Source organism: Cladophialophora psammophila (genome assembly GCF_000585535.1).
Source record: "Cladophialophora psammophila CBS 110553 chromosome Unknown aczJe-supercont1.26, whole genome shotgun sequence".
NCBI classification, from domain to species: Eukaryota; Fungi; Ascomycota; class Eurotiomycetes; order Chaetothyriales; family Herpotrichiellaceae; genus Cladophialophora; species Cladophialophora psammophila.
The window spans coordinates 107,399-124,665 of NW_006912947.1; the positions used below are offsets into that span (position 1 = coordinate 107,399).

The window sequence follows — 17,267 nt, forward strand, 5'->3', positions numbered from 1 at the left end:
GAGGCTGGATCACTAACGAGACAGGTTGACTGCCCTGGCTTGGTTCGCTGAACCAGGCATATTCCCTGCTTTGCACGGGTTAGACGACGCGATCATGGCTGCCAGTGAGGCCGTACTACACAAGTTCTGTGCTCTTTGCCCCTCCATATTCGAGCAGTCAAATACACTGAAGGATGTACCGTCAAAATACTGTCTGCCGTTCCTTCCACCCAATGATATCGCTGATGGTCCCGGACGAGCTCTCTCGATTGCACAAGAACTCCTTTACCATGGAACAGTCCACAATCCCCTCCATTCAGTAGATCAAACTTGCCACTTCTGTGCTATCATTCGAGATCGCATACACTCAAAAGACGATAGTTTCATGACTAGTCTAAAGAGTGCATCTGTCACACCAAATGAAACACGTATCAAGTTCGAGATAAGAGGCGATTCGGGCGCCATAGCCTGCTCGATCGAGGTCGGAACCACAGCACCCACATTAACAATCTGCATAATTCCAGTTTATGCGAGTACTGGTGGGTTTCCTTATTCTGGTCTCTTCATTGTGTCAGTCTTCGCAACAAGATATTGAATTCCATCCGGATGTTAGATTACCGCCCCCAGATACCGCACATCCGGCTCAGTGCTCGACCACTACGGCATCCCCCGAGTCTATGGCCCTCGTCAAAGATTGGATCCAGGCGTGCCACAGTCTTCATAAAGCTTGCACTGAGTTCTCCTCCAGTGTTGGCGGGCACGCTCCAACAAATTTTCGGCTTGCGAGATTGATCGATGTGTCGAGTAAACCGGCCCGTCTTCAAGCCCGGGGTGACTTGTCCTCTCTCGACCCTCGGTATCTACCATTGAGTCACTGCTGGGGTGAAGTTCCCAGAGTGCGATTGCTGAAAGAAAATCTTGTCAAAATGCAGGATGCTATACCGGAAGAAGGCCTGTCTCTGAATATCCGTCAGGCATTCAAAATCACACGAAATCTAGGATACAGATTCATCTGGATTGACTCGCTCTGCATAATTCAAGACTCTAGGGATGATTGGCTGGCTGAATCGCCCAAAATGACCGATGTCTACGGCCGGTCAGATTGCACGATAGCAGCTGTGGGAGCACACGGTGATGTCTCCTGCTTTGTTGAAAGATGTTCGATGGCTAGACGACCTTGTAAGCTCTTCGAGGAGATTTACGCCCATGGCTATTTTGCTCGACTCGAGGGTACACTTGGGTGTGACACTGGAAAATCTGCTTTCGTCAGACTCTACCACTGGCTTTCCGAAAGAAGTATTCAAAGACACGAAAACGCTCGTAGGGCTTGGGACGGTTCCCCTCCTGAGACGAGCCTGGGTGGTCCTAGAAAGACTATTGTCTCCACGAATCATCTATTTTGGTCTACAAGGCTTAGTTTGGCAATGTTGCTCCAAGAATGCTTCAGAGTTCTGGTTAGACCTCAAGTCGAGAGATGCCCAGCCGGAAAGCGACTCCCTCTATTCGATAAAAATTCAATTCGCCACTGCGCTACGCTCTACCTCTCGACCCAGAGTGGGAGAAGAGATCAACAAAAGCTGGAACTCTGTGGTTGACGCCTACACAAATGCTAATTTGACCTTCAAATGCGATCACTCCGTTGCCCTTGCAGGTATAGCATCGTTGGTTCAGCGTCGGACGGGCATGACCTGAGTCTCTGGGCACTGGAAGGAGTTAATGCCCCAGAATCTGCCATGGTTGTCTATTGCTCGCAAAGGCCGGCGAACACTCAAAAAATCCGGACATATGTCATCGAAGCCATCACCTTATCTTCCTTTGGCTGCGAGGAAGAAACCCACGTGGTCGTGGATGACCATTGACGGAAGGATTGATACCTCCTATACCACCTTCAACAAGCGGATATTTGATAGGATGACGAAGATATTCACAAGTTGCACAATTGTCAATTACGAGCCATCACTTGACAGGAACCAGGTATCAGCAGAGCTTGAAGTGTATCAACTTGAGATAGAGCTGCCACTGATACGCACATACTACCCGAGAAATCTGAAGGGAAAGAAGCTTCCTGGCACCCATGTGTGCCATCCACAGGACCCTCACGAGACTTTCTCTCTCTTGCCAGATGTTCGGATGGAACGAGACTTTGAGATACGCATTGGCCTGGTCCGGAGGCTTTCGCACGAGGTCGAACAGCGCCCATGGAGAGGTCCAACAAGAACCCACGAAGAGGAAATCTGCGAAGAAGGGCTTGTCCTTGTCCCCGTCGAAGGTCAAAGTGGCACTTTCTATCGCGTCGGAATGTTTTCACACATTAGCCAACCTGGTTATGCCGTCCCGCCTCCCGCTTTTCCAGCACACTTCAATCGTCGAAGAAGGATCAAGATAATCTGAGAGTGTCCAGCGTTGAAGGTGCCATGCCATTGCATGGCATTTGTCAGAGCTGCTAGAGTTGGACGCTTTAGCATGCAGTTGACCTGATCACTGCGGTATTCGACAATTCTGTTTCGCCTGGGAATGTTTCTGCTGTATACCTACCCAGTGATGTGAAGGACCAGTTTAACCCATCGAAGGGTATTGTTGAAGCTCTCACTCATACCAGATTCCAGATTTGGGCCTTCTGCCGGTCTTATTCACCCTCGATGACTAGAGGACTACTCTTTTGTTCCAGATTCGTCAGGGACCAGGCTATGATAGCTTTGACCCAGCTACTTCTAACAAGCACGTATCTTAAAGCTGTGCGTCATTTGCTCTACATTCGGCACCCAGGAGGCCTCGACGAAAGACATCAAATTCGCGTACAAGGGGTAACAGCAACCTTTCTTGTCCACGTTGGTGTGGGAAACGACGAGAATGACAAGAGAGCGGAGTGGTGTCTGTTTTGAGGCGAAATGCTCATTGGTCCTGAAATAGTTAACCGCGGCAAAGGAACATTCCGCTGGCCTTCTATTACCGGGCGAGCGGAGAACCTACGGGGAGTCGACCCACGAAGGAAAAAGCGGTGGCCTTATGGACAGACTTAGTACCTAGCACACATGTGCGCGGAGACCATCCAGGCCGAGACCCTCAGCGACCACTTCTGGGCATTGCTAAAACAACGACAAATGCCTAGGTACTCGAATTTCACTCGACGCCTACTGCATCGACCTCCCCGATCCTTCGACTGAGGATATTCCGCCTCTTCCTTCCAGCCCAACAGCTGAAACTTCCACCTTAGCACCACGTTGCACACCTCTCGCAAATCTGTCGCGCTGCTACAGACGCCCCTATGTCGCCTCATACGAAGGCTTCCAAAGCACAGGACTCTTCAACTGTCCGTTTCATTCCGACGAAGCCCGTGAAAAAGCGAGCCTCCCAAGCATGCACCCAGTGCAGGAATCGAAAGGTTCGCTGCGATTTTGTCTTGAAGTCACCAGCATCATGCACAAATTGTCGACTAGATAGCGTCGTCTGCGAGGTGCCGAAAAGTAAACGTCGCAGGTAAAATCCCTCTCCTTTCTCGACTTAACATCCCCTTCAGCCCTGCTGACCTAGTTCAGACCATATGATACAGTCAACATGGCCTTGACTGCGCCAATCATCCTTACATCGCCAGACATAACCACAAGTGCAACGTCTATGGATGTCTACAATGACATATTCCAAGATGAAGATATGCAGTCCACAGAAAGCGGTCGCGTGGCAGCTCAACTAGGCGGAGTGCCTGTCGAGGTTGATTGCACTCCTCAAACTTCCCCGGACGCTTCCTCCAATAGATCCATTGGCAGAGCTGATGTTCTTTCGGACCTGTATCTCCCCCGTTTTATCAAGTCTCTCCCATCCCACCTCGATGTGGATGATTTGCATTATCTAAAGGCGCGTCATTGCTTTACATTTCTACCTGCAGACCTGGAGAAGATCGTCATCCGCAGATATGCAGAATTCATCCACCCACTGGTCCCTGTTCTCGACTTTGATGAATTTGTCGACGTCGTCTTTGGGGATCTTCAGAAGAAGATATCTCTACTTCTGTATCATGCGGTCATGTGCGCTGGCTTAGCCGCTGTCGACATACAGACAATTCTTGATTACGGTTTCGATTCGAAAGTCGCAGCGAGGAAACAGTATTACACCAAAGCCAAGGTTCGCCCTGGAAAGCAGACCCCATTCTGAATGGCATGCCTAATTTTGTGTTCAGGTCTTATTTGACATGGATGTTGAGGCGGACCGCTTAGTAGCATGCCAGGCAGCCCTCCTACTTATCAGCTGGGGTAGCAACGAACACTCCAGGGACCCGTTTTATTGGATGGGTATTGCTATCAGCCAGGCATGCTCCCTGAAAATTCATAAAGCCGAAAGTGACGCCAACCTTCCCAAGAACGATCAGCTATTGCGCCAGAGAATTTGGTGGACTATCATCATGAAAGAGTGCGATATCTGCCTGACCCTGGGGAGGCCGCCCCGAATCTCACCCCATCGGACGCCCTTGCTCCAACACGAGGCATTCATGAACAAGTCTCAAGCCACTAACTATTCACATCTCCCGGAAACCGGAAAGCTTCGAAGAGATCCGTGGATACAACGGCGGCTCGAGATGGCGTGGATCGAGAAGGCAAAGCTTGCACTTATTATTTACCGTATCCTACGACTTTCTTGTTCCAGTGATGATTTTGTTAGTTGCCAAAGCAACCGGAATGCCAGGATTTGGCAACTTGAGTCAGAATTGAAAGATTGGCGTCTTCAGCTACCGATGGAGTTGACATCTTTCAATACGGCTTTGAATTTGTCCGAGGATGCAGATAGGTCATTGCAGATGACCATGTCGATATTGCATTTGACTCAACTCATGGCTTTGATCATGCTGCATAAGAGTGAAGTGTCAATTTCGGGATGGACGAAGTGCTTACAGAACGGAGAGGACTGGCTTGAAGATAACGAAGCACTGGATGCTCAGGGGCACACCAAGTCAGTCAGGCAAGCTGCATCCGAGATCACCGCCATCCACAAAGCGTTGCACGAGCAACAATTGACGCCTTCAATGCCAACAACTGGCATAGCCACGGTCTGCACGGCTGTGTTTGTCCATCTACTAGACGCGAGGTCAACCGGAGGGTTCATCCGCAATTCAGCCTTGGAGCATCTCGACACTTGTCTGACGATCCTACGTGAACTCGGGCAAATGAATGAGGCGGCCACAGACGTCACACGGATTGTTGAATCCGCGGTACAAGCCGCCAGAGGCTCTTCGGCTACCCCAGCTAGCCAGGAGTATACTGCTGCATCTCCGAGCGGCACCTCGGGTTCGGGCCGGTCTCGATTCACGAACGAATGTGCCACCCCCAGCTTTATGGAAGGAGTCGTTCCTGATCAACTACCCGGTCATCAGCTTCCCGTCGGTTCCTTAAGCACCGCTCGAGATTCGTTCGGATCGGTGTTTGAATTAGGCGGCCAGGACCTGTTTTATGGAATCGAGAACTTTTTCGACTTTGAACTGATTGAAAATGTAAGTTTGCTAGCAGGGGCCTGAGGGGGTTTGGCCAATGGCGGACTATACTTCCTTTGCCAATTTGCGTATGAGATGGAGGGTTCTCAGTGCCGGGTTTCAAGGGATGAGATGGAGGTGAGGAGTCTCAGTGCCTTGGTTTATGAGATACGCTTGGGATGAGCCGGATCTCGACAAAAGGGCGGTTCAAAGGTAGATCAAAATCATCGCAGTTTGTCCCTTGGGGACTTTTCCTTCTACCGATAGCTTCTCACCCTCCATCCCTCCGCATTGAGTATTGGTCCTATTCTATTATGGAAGACGCCCCTTTTCAATGAAGGGGGAGTTTCCGAAACTTGGCATATCTTCCCCATTTAGTTATCTTGGCGCACGGCCTAATTACTGAGCGGAGACTCTACCCAGTACAGTACAAGCCTCGTATGGTAACTGTGGCCCGTGCGCGCCAAGGCGCTGTCTTGGCCATCGCCCTAAAGCTATTTGGGACGTCCCCTTTTCCACCCCTCTACACTAACTGAAAGGGGGTAGCCGCGGCCAACTTCCTAGAACGGAAACACCGGAAAGCGAAACCGAGTCTGTAGGGCTTCGACTTCGTCACCCTTTTCCCTTTCGACAGGCCTGGCCAAGCGACCACCCCCTTTCAGATCATGCGCCGTCCTGCTATTTCTGTTGAGCACAGGCAGGTTTGTTCATACAGGTCTTGGAACCCGTCCAGCTGCGTTGCGGTCGGCGAGGTAGATTTCGCCACCTTTTTTCGTGGTCGGATTGCTTTTCGCGACACTGGCATATGGATTATGGGCGAGACATTGGCCCTCTTCGTTCCTCAGTCCAGATTGATATAGGTCCGCTTCATGCTCGATGCTCCACAAAATTTCTCTGTTGATGACTCCAGGTCCAGAGACTGCCAGCCTGTAACGCACATGTTTCTACACGCAGACCTCGTTCACCGTTTGATGCCGCGAATGAACAGGAATCAGGGCAGAGCAAAGAGGGAGCTGATCTGGTGCTCCCAAGCCTTCCCGCGCAAGTCGATTGCCGAGGACATTGTTTTGAGAGGTTGCGATCCTGGTGGTTGGTGTTCTGTGCAACTCCTCCGGTAGTGGTTCGACAGCTACGGCCGGCGTCGCGCGATCTTCACAATCATGGGCAGCATTATGTCACCTTTATTTGTCGATCCTGAAGCGTGTCTTCTGGGCTAACTAGAAACGGACCGACAACTCTGTCGAGATCTGAGTCATGCTGGTTCCCCAGGTCGGCGGCGGCGTCATCATGAACGCCTTCGGCTACACGTACATATGGGAAATCATGCCCTTTCCCGCTCGCCCAGACACGTTGCAGGTGCCTTCGGCCTTGCCTACGCGTTGGTCGTTCTTCTGTCTGTAAGAGGCTTAGAAATTTACTAAATCATCCCACCACAAATCATTCACGCCGTCAATCTGATGATGGCTGTGCATTTGGTGACGTCGACTCTCTCTATGGGCGGCTTCTTTGACTTGCCAATGTGGCTCCGTCAAGTGAGCGCATTCCGTACTCGTCGGCACTGAAATCGACGAAGGCTGAGAATGAGGTGGTTTGGAGCTAGGCAGAGACTGCTTCTCTTGGGATGATAGAGGAGAGTCCGTCAGGCCTAGATCCTGCTGCGACGTAGAATGGACCTTGCTTTGGCCAGCTTTGGACTCTAGAGCTGTTGCCTGTTGAGATACAGGACCTCGCGAGGCAGGATTTAATTTCTGGATCGCTTGAGAGAGCACCAACAGCGCAAAATCTGCCGAGGCGTACATTTCGCGTAGTCGTTGCAAGACCTTGACGCAATCCTGAAGGCGTTCCTGCGACTCTCGACTCGTTGCCGAGGTGGTTGACCGGGCATCTGCGTGAAGGACAACACAGGCCGGGAGCAAGACGGCCACGCTTGTATTGGGGACACTGTCGGTCATGTTGCGGGCGACGATGTCCCGATACAGGGAGGCCACCTTGCTTGCAGCATCATATACCTTCATCTTGGACCCCTTCTGAGTCTCCGTCAGATGCTTTGCGGAGGCGATCATGCACAGCGGCCGATGCAGGGTACTGGTGATGGCGATATAGACGCTAGCTACCACCGCGCTGTGCAGATACACAACACGGTCGCCGACAGGACTCGAATCATGTTGCGTCTCGGAAAACGAATAGCGTACCTCCACGGGCAATCCTTCGTACCACGTTTCGAGGTCTCGATCGCGCCTTCCCACTTCGGTTGCGGAGGACGGCGACTTGGGCAGCAGCTTCATAGTGGCTTCGTGAGTTCCACCGATCTTCTGCGATGGTGTCTCGTACTGTAATGTCAGAATATCTGCAACGATTTTGCATAGCTCGACCAAAGCTATGCAGAGCCGGACCAGGTTTGCGTGAGTTGGCCCATCGCCGGTGGCGCAGGCGGACCCAATCATGTGTTCGAAATCAGACAGGGAGGTGCATGCTTCGAAGTCCTCGATGCCCAGTCCCTCGACGCAGCATTCCTCCTCCTTGATCCTCATCGTCCTCCGCATCCCCGCTGCGACCAGCCGATCACGCATATAGCAGCCCCACCATATTCGCTTCCAAAGCCTCTTCTCCTGGACGGTGCCGGAACTCTCCTGGGGAATGCAGTTGAGACCGACGGATCTCGCAAAGGCAACCGCTATTCCAACCCAGTACCAAATGTCTTTGGGATGGTTGGGGCTCTCGTACCAGTATGTCATTAGTAAAACGCACTGTATAATAGTGACTCGATCCTCCTCAAAGTCCAGGTCGTAGAGCATTTTGACCTTTTGGAAATATCCCCTTTGGTAAGCCCGGCGATTCTCGTAGCCCGTAACGTAATTCATGTCAATAAACGTGGTGCCCGCAAACATGACTGCTTGAAGTAGCATCAAGCTGATCGTGTCGCTAGGGTCGTCTCTGTCAATGGCACGCAGGAAGTCGCGGAGATCGATGATGGGTAAAAGAGGGTGCACATATTGGATGTAACACCGAAGCAGCTCGTTGCGTTGAATGGTCGCCGGGATATCAAAAGCTCCTTTCCTTTGGAGGTAGTCGAGGTCTTCGTTGGAGATATGCGTCGGAATTGGGCGAAGATAATGTGGTAGGATAATTTGTGGTGTTTTCTCAGGGGGCTGGCCCTTTTGACATGACGGATCGAACTGGTTGGACATGATCGTCCACATGATGGAATCATCTGCCGGTTCAAGAGTCCCCTCGGGCTCCGCCACAACCTCCTGGACTGATTCTGTGGGATGAATGAGCGGGAGAGCGGCGAAATCTGGCGGCGGCTAGCAAACCTTTCTCCGGGCAACCACCTTGAGGTTCATTCCCCTGATCATCGGAAGGCGACGTATTCTCATGCCATGGTGTGCTTGCAGCCACTTCCTGCGAAAGAAGGGTAGCTGGCGTCATTGAACAGAATGTCTCAACATAACTGGATCTAGGATTACGTCAAGCCAGTGATCATAATCCACAGGGATATACATTTACCTGCGACGTTTGCTCTTTGGGACTTCACAGACCATTCCATCTAGTCGACAGTTGGTGCAGGATGCTGGACGGCGGAAGATAAAGTCACAGCGGACTTTTCGATGTCGACATTGGGTGCAAGCCTGCGAGGCTCGTCTCTTCACAGGCTTTGTCGAAATAAACCGTATGCCCGAAGAGCTCTGGGGTTTTGAATGGTTGGTCTGGGTTGAGTTGCTCATGTTTGACTATACAAGGTCAGAAAAAAAAAAGTGGCAGAATGATGAGGATGAAGTTGCTATCGTAGGAGTTTCGGTGAGGCTTGAAAATAGCTTACGGAATTGACTTGTGATAGGCCGGAAGCCTCATTGATGGTGCGGGTCACGAGTACTCCTGATGCCATGAAACGCGGCAATCCGCCTTCAGCATGGAAGTGATGATAGGATACTCAGTGTTTACGAACAAATTCCCGATAGTATAATTATTTGGAGCTTCTCCTCAAAGTCGTGTGAGCTTGTTGGGGCCTCAAGGAAGGACATAAACACCCCCACTCTGCCTCGGTTAACTACCTCGGGATCAGCGCACAAGGCGGAGACTAGCAGAGTATCTTGACAGCAAATGTCTGCCATTTATAGGCACAGACCTTCGAACTCCAGAAGGACAAATGACACTCCTAGCCGGTGAGACCGTAATATATTATATGCAGCCAGCGGACAATGGAAAGCGAAGACGGAAGGTCTGTACGCCTCGCTGCGAGCCCAGCAACAAACACGCGTGAGATCCTGGAGGATAGACCAAGACCCACGGGACATGGTAAAGAGAGAGGGAACGAACTGCGCCATCCCCATTTCTAGCTTCTTTAGAGATATCGATGTAGCAGTAGGGCATGATTGAATTTCGATTCACGCGGTTCGCCTTGATGCGGTACCGTGGCTCTCCTTGCAGCTATTCATCGCATAAGCGTGGCCTCTAGTCGGTCATTTTGTTAGGTTTGTGGGTGACGTCTTTGAACCCCAATATGATCTTGACGGGGTCATCTCCTGCTCGTCGTCACAACGGCTTAGAGGGGGCTTCCTGGCTGCTTCGTGCGTGTCGAGCGCTCCATTTTCTCGCCAGTTAAGCTGAGCGGCATATCGATTGGTTGACAGATTTGGAGAAGTGAAGAATGGGATCAGGAAGCAATAGTTAGTGTAGACTGCCTTAGCTGAACCCAGGACTCATTTTTCTGCATTCTGATTCTATCTGTAATGATGGAGAGACACAAGGGGTCATCTGGAGAGACAGTCGCTGGTGAAGACGCCTGCAGAGCAATATAGCATTCTGGACCAACTCAAGCCTGCAGGTTTGTCTTCAGAATCTGGGATACCCGAAAAAAACGGCAGGGGCTGGTGCGAATTTGTTCCTCAAAGTGAAATTCGGCATCAGCTCCCGTGCTCATTTGTGTTGTTCTTGGAAAACTCCGCAGGATTGTGGTGCATAGGATGAGAATCGCCCTAGCCTTAGCTCAACAGTCGTTAATTGCGGTGTTGAAACGATTGGCGACATGGATATCTCGAATGTCGGACTCTCATGAATGGAGGATTTATGCAGGAAAAGAAGATTCTTACTCGGCGAGTCGGGAAAAACGGGCAAAACGGGCAAAACAGGGCCAGGAGGTCACAATTTCAGTGAACCAATCTGACCAATATCGACTTAGCGCCATTATATAAGCGTCTTGGCGTCAAATTCTAGCTCCTGAGGTCCCCAGTCTCCTTTGCTCTTCCTCAGCCCTGTGCTCACACACACACACACACACACACACTCTCTCTCTCTCTCTCTTTCTGCGTGTGTGGCCGCCGTACCTCCCCTATTCCAGCCTCCATTCCCTCCTGTTGGCGCTTGTGATGTACTAAAGTCTACCACACAACTACAAACAGACTCGCTAAAAGTATCAATGCGGAGGGAACGAATGTCCCCGCAGCGGATGAGCTCGAGGCTGTGGCGGAGCTCGACTCAGAGCTGGAATTCGTCGATGGGGACGAGCAAGAACCAAAGGTAGTAACGCTCACAGTTGAGCTGTTCTGACACTGATCCGAAGGCAAGAGAGTGGCGTTATTGGTGAAGGTAATGTCGGCGCACTGTTTTGAAGATCAATCAGCCAGAGCCTGGGGCAATCCTGGGTGAATAAGGTGTTATGCATACGTTGTACAAGCCTTCACCATTGTGACCGGCTGTTGCAAATCGGATCGACACCTGCGTCCCCTCCTGAATGGGGAGACCAGGCGGTAGTGTCAGCTTGGGGAAGCAAAGATTTCCTGGCCCGGTCTCGTTGAGCGGCGCAGAGAACAAGGTGATGTTAAAATCTGACGAGTTCGCCCCGAAGCCGAGGTTGACGAAGATGTAAGCGGCAGCATCATGGAGAGTGACATTGAGAGATCCTCCGGTGAGAGGCCACTCAGTTCGAGGTGTTGCTGAGTTATCAGATATCCCGGCACCTAGAAACCAAAGAAGTCTGTGTGAGCCCTGGGTCGTGCTCTAGTGAAAAAAAGTCCTCACATATAGGGATAGATCCTCTGCGAAAACGGTAGGTCGAAAGAGTCTGCGCGCCACTGAGGATACCAGATTTGGGTGTGTGCAGACACCAGCGAAATCAGGGGCGCGATCCCAAGACAGAGCATTGAAGACCGCATCTTGTCAATATTAAATCGAATGGGTTGCAGCTGAGGGCGACTCTTGTCAAAGATGAACTGCTATCATGCATTCCACAAGGGCGGGTGCGAAGCATTTATGATCAGGATGCTTATCTTGCTCAAGCTCATTTAATGCTTCACGCAAAAGCTTGTCGAGCGTGACAGGAGTCGATGGTCCGTTGACTCTTTGCAAGCCACATGGGCCCTAAACCTATCAACAGAACATTTGTTGTGGTCGTCTACGAAGCTAGTCTGCGAGGCTAGCACCAAGCCGGAAGTTGGCCGAAGTTGAGCAAGTTTCCTCCCAACACCAGCCCTGTTAGAAGAGCCATGCAGACACGGATATTCGGCTACCAATGCAGTCTGCCATGTGTTTCGACATCACATCTTCTACGAGAGACAGCGGTCGCCCTTTTTTTTTGCCCTCTGGTGTTCTCTTCCTCCTTTCTTCTCCAAACCGTACAGCTAAAGTAAAACTGCCAGCCAGCAAGAAGTCATGAGAAACGCCAAAGTCACCTCGCTCCTCGCCCTCATATCCCCGCCAATCTGTGCTTCTCACTTCATTGTTCTAACGCCGCCACCTCTCGGAAACAACATTAATAATGAAGCCCAATCGCCCTGCGGCGGCTTCAGTCCATCCAGCTCCGACAATATAACAGATTTCCACGTCGGAGGTGATGCCGTCGGCCTCACAACCCTTCATGCACAAGCATATTTTGCTTACCGTGCCTTGTTGGGCACATCTCTGACCACACCCAACTAGACTATCCTAATCCCAATCGTCGAAGAATTCGGTCTGAACAGTTTCTGCGAGCCTGCCCTCACAGTACCGGCTTCTTGGGCAGGATCCCCCGGGTTGCTCCAAGTCATCCAGGATGCAGAGGATGGCGTGCATTTCCAGGTATGTGTTCAACCCCTGATGCATTTAGAGTGTGAATTTTGCGCGCTGGAATAAACAAGGAACTGCCTCAACTGATCTTTTCGAAACCTTAGTGCATGCACGCGAACTTTGTCGCAGGAATGGGCACACCCTCATCTGCATGCAGCAATTCATCGGGTGTTTCTGCACAGTATGCAGACGATCCAGCATTTGACACCATCGAGGGTGGTGGAAGCTCTGCGTCCTCAACGCCGTCTACAACGCAGTCTTCTACTTCCTCAACCCAAACAATATCGCCATCCACATCATCGGTTTCGGCTTCTCCATCTACCTCAAAATCTGCTGCTCCTCCAACAATCAGGCTTAGTAATGCAGAGGGTGGACTCCTGACTGGATTTCTGGCTGCGCTGTTGGTTGCTTGAACGTAACTGAGGGACCCCATGATTTTGACATGTCGTTGGAAATGTGGCAATACTCAGGCTTCATTTTAGAACAACATTCAGTCTCAGAGTCCATGTAGAGCATCGTTCGACTGAGCGGAAATGCAGTTCTTTGCTCTTCCAGGTAGAGAGGCCCATGTTGGCAGGCTGCTAGCCTAATTCGGCTAGACTTGTTTGGTCTTGGCATTGCGACGACCCTTCACCTACTGGGTACATAGCTCGACAGCTGAATACCTCGTTCTTGCTCACTGCCACTCCAGATAGCTTTTTCTCCATCAATAGACTAACCAACCGACCTAGCCCTGTCCTCCAGATTACATTCAACTGCCCATCGAGCTGAATCTGATTTCTATATTTGTGGAGAAAGCGCTCCGTCTATGTCTTGGCAGGCTCCTTGCCAAGGGATGGATTTCCGCCCTATGGCCCCGAATACGAACAATTTTCAGCTCTTCCCCTTCCGACTTCAATGTTCTATGGTCAGACTGAGTGCAAAATATCCATAAATAAGAACATGGAAAAGCTCAGACCAGAAGTCGCAGATGTGTACTGGCAATTCTTCTCCCAGCGCCAGCCAGCACATTACTTTCTTTAGCGACTCGTTCACAAAAGAAGGTGGAATTTCTCCTACCAATTTGCGGCTGAGCTAGCCCCAGAGCGGCTTCCTTGGCTAGTCAATCGTAGGATTGTTCCTCCTTGAAAGTTGAGCAAAAGACGGGCTGGTGCCCCATCTTCAGCCCAGATACGTGATCATCCTCCTTTTTTCCCGTCCATCTTGAAAAGCTAACAAAAGTCGCCCCTTCCTCCCCCCAAGCATTTGCTTTATGCTTTCTTTCCGCCTTCTCGTTGTCCTGCTGGCTTTGTGACCCTTCTACTCGAAAACATCTTTCACAGAAACAGGATCTGAAGACGGGACGTCTCTTGATGTGCGACAATCTCTGGCTCGTTCTCATATAATGGCCCTCCCGCTGTGGGTCTCTACCCAGTTATTATGGGTGGGACACTTTTTGACGGCAGTAGTACGATCAGAAGTGGGATATGTCCATCCTTGCGCGAAAATTGCAGACATATACGATCTTTCCAATGGTATATCATCTAGACTGCTGTGCCCTTCTCCGCTGACGAAATTAGGTGACGTGCTTCTACTCAGCCCAGAACTCGCGTACGAATGCCTAAGCTCAGTACCCGTCAAACAAGAAGATGCGCAAACTTTGGTTGATAGCCTTCGAGGCTATCTCGAGATCCAAAGCACTCTTGACTATTTAGCTTTCCCCCCCTCCGGATGGCTTTTCCCACCTGTTGATATCATTGATACTCTGAGTCAAATTCAACAGAAGGTGGCAAAAAATGAATATTCAAGCGAGTACGACTTGCAAATTGATCTGCATACGATGGCACTGCTGGGAAAAGACGACCATTTTACCACAAAAGGCCCAATATTGGGCGCACTGACCTTTCACCGGGCCGCATCGTCCCTAATCTCCTTGTCTGAAGACGGAGTACAAAACCCATTGGTATATCTTTTTGGTAAGCTCGCCAGGGGGGGATCGTTGTCGTAGTCTCAACACTGGCAGCAATCTGTTACTTTTCCCGGCTCCATCTTCCCACAGATGAGCTTATATCCCCATCAAGAATCATACCACGGGCACTAACGTACGAAACAGAGGACAGATACTATCGAGATGATGATGATCACCCATGGTTACGATCAGACGCAGAGTTTTCTCCAATTATCAGGATCAATGGCTTTGATGTTCAAGAATATATACAGATCGAATCATTGACCGGCACATCACAAGACCCAGATGCTTTGTATAACGGCTTGATGTATCCTTATGGACTGCTTTTCGACAGTCCCGAGTTTTATCCTGGACCTTATACAAACCTGACATTTCACAATGGCTCAACCAAACCGTTCAATAACTACGCGCAATGGGAGGGAAATCTCACCGGAATTGTTGATGGGTATGGAATGTACGAGCGGTTTTTCGCAGTTCCAGATTCCATTGATGAGTCTGGAGCGTCTGCATATGCGAAACCGAGAATGAAGCGGCAATTACCTGCGCCTGACGTGCTCTCTGACGATAGCGGTTTCATCAAAGGGTATTGGGGCGATAGTGTGCCAACCGATGTCGCGGTCATAGTCATTTCCAGCTTTTCCCCTGGCGAGAATGGTAGTTCGGATGTAAAGTTCCAGAAAGCCCTGCAAAAAATTCTGGCATCTGCCACAGAGAACGGCAAGAAGAAGCTTATAATCGACCTGCAGGGGAATGGAGGAGGATCGGTGGAATTGTGCCTGGATACGATGGTACAACTATTTCCTGATACGACACCCGACACCAAGTCCAATATGAGGGCCTCAGGAGCTCAGCAAGCTGTCATTCAGTACTACAGCGAAATGACCCAGATTGCCGAAGACAAGGATCCCACCACCGAACTGGACAAGGAAGAACTCGAAGCCGAGGAGTGGTACTCGCCTTTTGCCTACCAGGCTGTCATGTCGCCCGTATCCAAGAACTTTGACAGTGTGAATCATTTCTATGGCCCCTACCGCGAGGGTCCGGGATATTTCACCTCCTATTTCCAGGAAAACTATACAAATAACGATTACTCTTTGGTTGAACATACGGAGATGAACATCACACAAGCAACTCCTGGAGCACAGTGGCCATTCAGCCCGGAAAATATGATTATCTTGACTGACGGGTAAGAATTTGTGCAGAGCACTACCTTGCCCTTTGTGAAACGTAATTTTGTTCCATCAGCCACTCCCCAATTGCTGATGGTTGCTAACAAGTTGTTACAGGATCTGTGCGTCTGCGTGCTCGATATTCGTCGAGTATCTGAAAAACAAGTTCCAAGTAATGAGCATCGTTGTTGGCGGACGGCCACAAACAGGTCCTATGCAAACGATTGGCGGAGTCAGAGGCAGCAGAGTATTCAACGGCGATTGGTTGGAAGCTATGGTGGCGGCATATCTGAATCACACTGATGCCCACCCTGGATCTGGAGATCCGACATTCGAGCACTGGGATTATGGGCCTCGAAATCGCTTTGGGACCGATGGTCTACGGGTGAACTCGTTCAACGCCTATCGAATGGGAGAGGTGCACAACACTCCCCTGCACTTCGCTTACGAGGCTGCCGATTGCAGGATCTGGTATACTCCGGAGATGATCGAGGACATCACGGTGCTTTGGAACCGGGTGGCAGAGCTTGCGTTTTCCAACCGTGTGGGAGACGTCATAACCTCGCCTTACTGCGTCGAGGGAAGCACCAAGCACCCGACAAGCATTAGCGGTGGCGTCAAGCAGGGAGAGTTGGGCCCACAGACGCCGCCTGCAACCGCCTTCCCACAATACACCGGATGGATCGTGAACGGGACAAAGATCACGCAAGACAATCTGGGCCGTGCACATAGAGTTGGCGCACCCAGCACATACAGCAGTAGTGGCGGCGACGACGACGATACCCCCGTCGTCGATCCGGTCGCTCTGCAAAATTTCAAGGACCTCTGTTCCGAGTATATCACGGAAGAGGAATGGTTCCTTAAACTTATGTGCCTGGCTGTACAGTGACAGACCTGATTGGATGCCGGGCAGATATGTGCTCCTTCTATACAAGCAGTGAACACAAGGCTACCTTCCGCGATTAAACATTACTCGGATCTGGCGAGCAGGATCGACGGTAGACCACAAAGTATCAACTAACCGAGTCTTGAAGGTCAAAAACGTAATCCCCAAACTTGTCTTGGATCCAGCTCAACACCTCGTCCGGCCCCCGGCCTGCCATTGGCATCCAATGACGACCTCATATATTTCTTGTAAAGACCATTTGTCATGCTTTGTCAGATGTTGGCGATAACTGCTCCTCTGAACCACGTCAGAGCGGTCGCAGCACCACCCTGGAGGTAGTTGGCTGCAATTGCGTCCTGAGTGAAACATTTGCATGTAAGGATCATGGACGCCACACCTGCGGCGATGGTTGCTGCCCGTTGCCCCGGGTGATGATCTTGCCCCCTACAAACGCGAACTCGCTGTAGTGACGGAACTGTAGCTCGTGAACCTGCCGTAAGAGTCGCAAGTCGCCATGGCGGAAACGTCTTGGTAATACTGCGCAGCATATGTCGTTTCCTCGTTCGTGCCTTGGTTTGATGTGCTGCAGACAACCACAATATCTTAGCGAAATGCACTGGTGATTGCATCTTCGAGCGTTGTACTTCCTTCTTCTAAAGTCGAAACTCATGCTTATGACGCGGACGTCGTGGTCTGTTGCCCAATTGATCGCTTAGTTGGATAATCAGTCATTGGTTTGAGTTCAACTGCGTCTTGCAGACCTTACTGGCCCGAGGAGTCCTTGTA

The 17,267-nt window shown here is 50.7% G+C and overlaps 5 protein-coding genes across 5 annotated transcripts; 3 read left to right on the forward strand and 2 right to left on the reverse strand.

Annotated features, from left to right (window-relative positions):
- Nucleotides 1-635: 635 nt before the first annotated feature.
- A1O5_11465 (uncharacterized protein) lies at nt 636-1,662 on the forward strand (the record flags this gene model as incomplete). Its single annotated transcript, XM_007752037.1, has 2 exons — nt 636-1,209; nt 1,274-1,662. Coding segments are annotated over 2 exons (963 nt in total), but the record flags the coding sequence as incomplete, so codon positions are not given.
- Nucleotides 1,663-3,534: 1,872 nt separating this feature from the next.
- A1O5_11466 (uncharacterized protein) lies at nt 3,535-5,482 on the forward strand (the record flags this gene model as incomplete). The annotated part of the gene is made up of 2 exons (XM_007752038.1): nt 3,535-4,098; nt 4,154-5,482. 2 exons carry the CDS (start codon nt 3,535-3,537, stop codon nt 5,480-5,482), a joined length of 1,893 nt encoding a protein of 630 aa, XP_007750228.1.
- Nucleotides 5,483-6,843: 1,361 nt separating this feature from the next.
- Nucleotides 6,844-8,866, reverse strand: A1O5_11467 (uncharacterized protein; the record flags this gene model as incomplete). Its single annotated transcript, XM_007752039.1, has 2 exons — nt 6,844-8,699; nt 8,752-8,866. The coding sequence occupies 2 exons, from the start codon at nt 8,864-8,866 to the stop codon at nt 6,844-6,846; spliced, it is 1,971 nt and encodes a 656-aa protein (XP_007750229.1).
- Nucleotides 8,867-10,959: 2,093 nt separating this feature from the next.
- On the reverse strand, nt 10,960-11,589 carry A1O5_11468 (uncharacterized protein; the record flags this gene model as incomplete). The annotated part of the gene is made up of 3 exons (XM_007752040.1): nt 10,960-11,037; nt 11,102-11,411; nt 11,456-11,589. Coding segments are annotated over 3 exons (522 nt in total), but the record flags the coding sequence as incomplete, so codon positions are not given.
- A 2,273-nt stretch (nt 11,590-13,862) lies between these two features.
- Nucleotides 13,863-16,484, forward strand: A1O5_11469 (uncharacterized protein; the record flags this gene model as incomplete). The annotated part of the gene is made up of 4 exons (XM_007752041.1): nt 13,863-13,992; nt 14,038-14,433; nt 14,589-15,612; nt 15,713-16,484. The coding sequence occupies 4 exons, from the start codon at nt 13,863-13,865 to the stop codon at nt 16,482-16,484; spliced, it is 2,322 nt and encodes a 773-aa protein (XP_007750231.1).
- Nucleotides 16,485-17,267: the final 783 nt, after the last annotated feature.